We start from the raw sequence: 6427 nt of genomic DNA on the forward strand, positions 1-6427 counted from the left end.
CTCTCTCCCCCCTTGATTCCCCCCCCCCCCTCCCCCACTGAGCCTCCGCCGTGTCAGGGGCCGGGGGCGGAACCAGGAGCGTCCCCCGACTCGGAGCTGGATTGGGGTGGGGGACAGGGGAGCAGGAAGGCAGCAGGTGGTCATGAGATCACAGAGACGGGCTCAGGCTGGGTGACTGGGCAGGGCCCTGACAGGTGAGGAGAGAATGCCACTGGAGGTGGGGGAGGGGTGGGGCCGGCTGGTCCAGGCCGCGTCCCCGAATCCCGACCCGGGATGGGTCGCCTGACCACGGTTCTGGGCCTCAGTTTCCCGTGCGTGCAGCGGACGGGCTCGAGGCCCCTTCAGCACCGCGGACAGCTCCCGCCGGCCTCTGGGCTGTGCCCTCTGCGGGCGCCTCCGCCCCGCGCTCAGGCTCCAGCCCAGCTCGAGGCGTGACCTTGGGCTCCCCGCAGCACCCTCCCAGCCTCAGTTTCTCTTAAAGAGGGGATGTTATAGCCCCAGAATTCAGATTTCGGAGGCCAGCAAAGCGCTCGGGCCCGGTGGGATGGATATTACTATGGACATCCGCGAGGGCGAACATCTAAGTCAGCCCTACGCTCTGCGGCCAGAAGGGGAAACTGAGGCCTGGAGAGCTGTAGGGCGTGGCACGGTCCCCCACCCGCCTGCGCACGGCGGAGCCTCGGCAGAGCGAGTCCTCGCCGCAGCGCCCCCGCCGCAGCCCTCCCGCCGTAGCCAGTCTTCTGGTCTGCGCAATGAGGAGGGGTCCGGGGGTCTGTCTCGGAGGCAGAAGGCTGGGCCCGGCGTGGCCGCGCCTGCGCAAACCCGGAGGGGGGGGGGGGGATTGTGGCTGCGGCGCGGGGGAGGGGCTGCCAGCCCTGCGAACAACCTGAGGCGGTTTCCCTGGCAACGGTCTCCACAGCGACTGCGCGAGACCCCAGACCCTTGGCGATTCCCTGCGCGTGCCCTTGCGCCTCCCGCTGCCGCGACCACCGTTCCCGCGGTCCTCACCCCATTCCGGGCTGCGGCTCTCCCGCCCCAGCCGCGCCCACGGCCAGACCCCACGCGCCGCGGCCGGGACCCCCGCGCCCTACCTGGTCCCCGAAGAAGGCCGAGTGCAGCAGGCTCAGCAGCCCCAGGAGCCCCATGGAGCCGCGGCCGCCTCAATCAGTCTGCGCCCCGCCCCTCGGCCGCCGAGGGTGGGGGTGGGAGGGACGGGCCGGGAAGCCTGCGCCTGCGCGGAGCAAGGGACTGAGAGGGGGTCACACGGCGGGGCAGGCGGGGACTCTAACGCGAAGGGGGCGAAAGAGGGGGGAACTGGGGGGCCCTCCCAGGCGGGGGAAGGGAGTCTCGAGGGACTGAGGACTTGGGAGGGGCGGCGTGAGGAGATACCGAGTGAGGGAGATGGGGGCGGGGACCAGCGTGAGCGGAGAAGGAGGGGGGAGGGGCGGGGGTCCAACGGGGTTGGGGAGCCCTAGAGAGGCGCGGGAGGGGTCCCTGGGGGCGGGGGAAGAGCAGGGAGCGGCTCTCACGGGAGCTGGAGAGGCGGTCCGGTGTTGGGAAGTGGGCCCGGGGAAGGAGGGGTCCCCTGGAGGACAGAGATCTCGAAGGGACGTAGGGGGGCGCCGCCCTTCGGCCTCAGTCGGCTGCCCGCTTGGACAGTGTCCCTGCAGTGGCCGGGGCCGCGCGTTCCGTTCATTAGTCATTCAGCAAACGTTGACTGCGCGCCTGCTGCTTGCCGGGCTCTGAACTGGGCGCTGGGCACGCGGGGGACTGGTGGGCGACACCACACGTAAACCAACTTTCAGTCATTTACCAAACACTTAAACACCTACTGCGTGCTGGGCCCTATGCAGTGAACAAAATAGTCAAAGCCCCTGCCCGTGGGAAGCTGACACTGGGGGTAGAGGGACCGATAGTCAACAGGAGAACATGTTGGCTAGAAGTGGGCCTTGAGGAGGAAACAGCAGGGGAGGTGGGGGGCGTGGGGGGCTACTAGGAAGGGCACTTGAGTGGAGACCTGAGGGGGTGACCCAAGAGAGAAGAGCATCCCGGCAGAATCAACCGCTAGCGCAAAGGGAGGGGCAGGAGGTGAGGACGAGGAGGGGACTGGGCGGGTCAGGCCGTGCAGCGCCGGGGTCGGGGGACGAGGGAGCCAGCCCCCAGGGCGGCGGGCAGAGCAGGGAGGCGCCCCGCTCGCTGCTCACACGCGCCCTCTGGCGGCTTCGGGGAGAACAGGCCGTCGGAGGTGCCGGGAGACGAGGCGGGATCCGGGGCGACTGAGGGCGTCCGGGAGGGGTGGGGTGTGGGAGATGGGGAGGATGGTGTGGGGTGTGGAGGGATAGGAGGGGGGGGATGGAAAGGGACAGTGGGAGTGGCGGAGGGGGCGTTATCACGAGCTCTGCTAAGTCCTGGGGAGTAGAGAACAAGCGGCGAGAGAAAGGGGCGCTACTGTAGCCGGGATGGTGAGGACCGGCCTCCGCAAGCAGGTGCCGAGAATCAGCGGGAAGGGCGTCCGGCGGAGAGCGGAGCCCGTGGGAAGGCTGGGAGGTGGGAACTGGTTGGGAGAGGACGAGGAACAGCGGGGGGCGGGGCTTCCTGGGCCACGGCGGACCCTGGGCGTTCTTCTGGAGCCTGGGGAGATCCCAGGAGGATGACACGCATTAAATTGACGTCCAGGTGGGAGATGGTGGAGGGCTGGCCAGGGTGGTAGCAGTGGGGCGGTGGGAAGCGGCAGACGCAAGTTAGGTTCTGAAGCTAGCTGACCGACGGGGGTGGGAGAGGGGTGTAGTGCCCCGAGCCCCAGCGAGGGAGTTGCCTCTGAGATGGTGGAGATGGCGCGCAGGCTTCAGGGGCCCAGGACAGATTCAGGAGGGACGGGACAAAGAAGCAGGAACGTAGCGCGGCCTGAAGGCGGAGCCCGGGCCGCCACCAGACAGAAGGGCTGGGCGGGGACGTCCGGGTCTACAAGGACTCCTGCCTCGCCCCCTGTACCGCCCCGATAGTACTCCAAGATTCAGGCGCCACCTGGCGGCTACAGTGCGCGCCGCAGTCTGGATAAGACAGTGTTCGAATCAATACTAATACGCAGTCTCCTAATCTGACGTAACTATTATACAAACTGCAGAAAATTAAAGTGATGATCATTGCCACTCCTGCCCTAAGCCCACCCCGGTGACCTGTGGTGGCCAGGCTGGAAGCTTCCCGTGAACGCTCAAAAGGTGACCCTGGTTATGGGGGGCCTGATGAGGGGTTACACCGATGCTGCTGTCCCAGGGAGGGTCCTGCTCATTTTTACAAAACAAGAAACTGTGCTAAAGGTTCAGTCAGTAACTTGACTCCGCAGGCCAGGAAAGCACCGGAATGAATATGAATGGGTAGGTCTGTGTGCCAATAACACTTTATTTACAAACAAATGGCAATGTTTGCACACCCCTGGCAGCACCCATCCCCACTTCCACCAGCACAGTTCCACTGCGCAAGATGGAGGGGATCACACCCCTGGCACATGCATTTTGCTCCTGCAGGAGGGCCTAGCAGCTCCAAAGTTACGCACGTCTGTACAGCTTTTCGTGCTCAGGGTCAAAAACCACCTCCCTGCGAAGGGTCGGATTTGCCCAGGGCATTCCTCTCTACTCTTCCAATCCAATGTAAAAAACGTGTTTACTTCAGCAATTGCTTTCTCTTTCCTTTTTAAAATATTTATTGATTTACTTATGGGTGTGTTGGTCTTTGCTGCTGCACGCGGGCTTTCTCTAGTTGCGGCACCTGGGCTTCTCGTTGCAGTGGTTTCTCTCGTTGCAGAGCACAGGCTCTAGGACTCCCTGACTTCAGTAGTTGTGGCACACAGGCTTCAGTAGTTGTGGCTCATGGGCTCTAGAGCACAGGCTCAGTAGTTGTGGCACATGGACTTAGTTGCTCGACAGCATGTGGGATCTTCCTGGACCAGGGCTAGGACCCGTGTCCCCTGCATTAGCAGGCAGGTTCTTAAACACTGCACCACCAGGGAAGTCCTTTGTTTTTTTTGGCTGCGCTGGGTCTTTGTTACTGCGCAGGCTTTCTCCAGTTGTGGCGAGCAGGGGCTACTCTTCGTTGCAGTGCACGGGCTTCTCATTGTGGTGGCTTCTCTCGTTGTGGAGCACGGGCTCTAGGCGCGCGGGCTCAGTAGTTGTGGCGCAGGGCTTAGTTGCTCCGCGGTATGTGGGATCTTTCCCCACCAGGGCTGTAACTGGTGTCCCCTGCGTTGGCAGGCGGATTCTTAACCACTATTCCACCAGGTAAAGCCCAATTGCTCTTTTAAATTATGGAATTTCCAAAAAGGCAACTGAGGCTACAGTGGAGGGAGGCTACCTACTTCCTTTCCAGTTGTGGGGCCGGGCAGGCAAGGTCCTGTTCTGACTGAAGTGAATCTGGTCCATGTTGCCCAGAGACTTTCCATGGCAGCCCTCACAAAGGCCTTTAAACTCACTGCGAGGCAGACAGCTAATCTCACCCAAGCCTCACGTGATGTATTCAAGTTTCTAGCTGGTTCTTCTGAAGCCCGATCAGGTTCAGGGGGCCATCCACAAGCGTGTCAGTGTTCTATCCATTGAATGGGCTGCCAGCCCCTCACTTCTCACCTTTGCCATCACCCAGGTGTCCCATCTAGTGCGCTGGACCCACGGGCTGCCTTCCCCACTCATCCTTCCCTCCTGCCAGGTGTAGGTCAGGCCCACCTGTCCTTTTTCAGCCCACGGAAGCTCATGGTTTCTGCAGGGCTCTGGCTCCTGGCATGTGCTCGTGTTAGGAACTAGAGGTCCAGCAGCATTTTGACGTCTGTCTGTTTATACATCAGCCCTGTTCCTAACGGGTTGCTCTCTTCTCCTTAAGGGTTTAAAGGAGCCCTCCATGAATCAGGGACATGAGACAGACTGCAGAGAATCTAGTCTCGTCACTTGGGTCCTTCTGCCAAACTGGGCCAACCCGAGTGCTTAATCCTGTCACGCAATCTGTGTCCTGCCTTCTCCACTCGAGGTTACAAACGATGAGCTGTGCTTTCTGTTCAATTTAACTCCAGACCAAGATATAACAGCACAAGCAAATTACGTTAAAACTGAAATTCCAGGAAAGGAACCCAGAGCAGCAGTCACAGGGGGAGAAGCTCCTTTCAATCATCTCCTCCCCATCTCCATGGCTGGACTGTGGCCGCCCCTCACATTCTAAACTGAGGTGCAGACTTGGGTGCCTAAAGGCCACCTGCAGAACACCCCCCTGCTCCCCACCTTGGCTGATGGCAACTCCAGCCCTTCCAGTAGCTCAGGCCAGAACCTGGGAGTCCCATCCACTTTCTTCCACATCCCGTCAGCAAGTCGTAGGGACCCCTTAGGGCCTCACTGCTGCTTGGACAGTCACGGTGCCTGTCCATCCACTGGGGCATCTGCCATCTTTCCCATCGTGAAGGAAACAAGATCTGACCAGGAAGACTTAGGGAACACGGTGGAGACCCCACCCACAGGACACCCCAGGAAGGCTCAATCCAAGGCTCCGGGCCCCGGGGTTACTGTGGTTTTCGGAAGCTGATCAGGAGCACAGGGAGAGCCAAGAGGAGGCACCGATGCAGGCAGCGCAGGCCCCTGGACATCCCGGGACTTAGCACAGAGCCCAACCCACCCGTTCCCTAGCCTCAGCCTACCCGAGGGGCTGTGTCAACAGCAGGAAACCCAGGGCCACACGCTGTCCAACGATGGCCCGTGACCCACCTGAGCCTCCAGGTTTTGTGACCAGGCCCAGCCCCCTTCCCTGGGGGGTGGACCAGAAGCACCACACGTGGGAAGGACTGGTCGCACTCAGGACTAGACAAGTCTCTACCTTTATTGGCCAGCAGCCTACTTAAGGGGGATGAAGCGGGAGGAGTGGGTGGCCCCAATGCCGGGCCGGCCATGCTTCACAGGCTTGTAGGTGATGGAGAACTCGCCTAGGTAGTGGCCGATCATCTCAGGCTAAGGAAGAAGGGAGCAGGGTGGTCAGGCGGGCGTGGGTGGCCACGCCCCGCCCACCCCGGCCCAGCACAGCCCACACGCACCTTGATTTCCACCTGGTTGAAAGTCTTGCCATTGTAGACGCCCACCATGCTGCCCACCATCTCGGGCAGGATGATCATGTCGCGCAGGTGCGTCTTCACCACCTCTGGCTTCTCCATGGGCGGCGCCTCCTTCTTGGCCTTGCGCAGCCGCTTCAGCAGCGAGTGCTGCTTCCTCCGGAGGCCGCGGTGCAGCCGCCGCCGCCGCCGCGCGCTGTACAGCTGCATCAGCTGCTCACTGCAGGCACAGCGCACAGAGCAGGAGGCCTGAGACCCGGCTCACCCTCACCGCCCACCCACTGACATTCCCGCTTCCCGTAGGGCCCCCAAAGCAACACTCGCAGCCCGGCCAGGGCCCACGGCACCCGCGCC

General features: G+C 62.2%; 1 protein-coding gene across 1 annotated transcript in view; it reads right to left on the reverse strand.

The window, feature by feature from the left end:
• Positions 1–5816: 5816 nt before the first annotated feature.
• Positions 5817–6427, reverse strand: part of RPS15 (ribosomal protein S15) — a 1860-nt gene continuing 1249 nt past the window's right edge. The window contains exons 3-4 of the mRNA XM_024740144.1: positions 6059–6293; positions 5817–5975 (exon numbers count right to left, since the gene is read on the reverse strand). Of these exons, the coding sequence (XP_024595912.1) occupies positions 5862–5975; positions 6059–6293 (349 nt within the window). The 3' untranslated portion in view covers positions 5817–5861. The remainder of the gene's footprint in view (positions 5976–6058; positions 6294–6427) is intronic.

The sequence above is a fragment of the Neophocaena asiaeorientalis genome, unplaced genomic scaffold, assembly GCF_003031525.2.
Source record: "Neophocaena asiaeorientalis asiaeorientalis breed wild unplaced genomic scaffold, Neophocaena_asiaeorientalis_V1.1 scaffold469, whole genome shotgun sequence".
Taxonomy (NCBI): domain Eukaryota; kingdom Metazoa; phylum Chordata; class Mammalia; order Artiodactyla; family Phocoenidae; genus Neophocaena; species Neophocaena asiaeorientalis.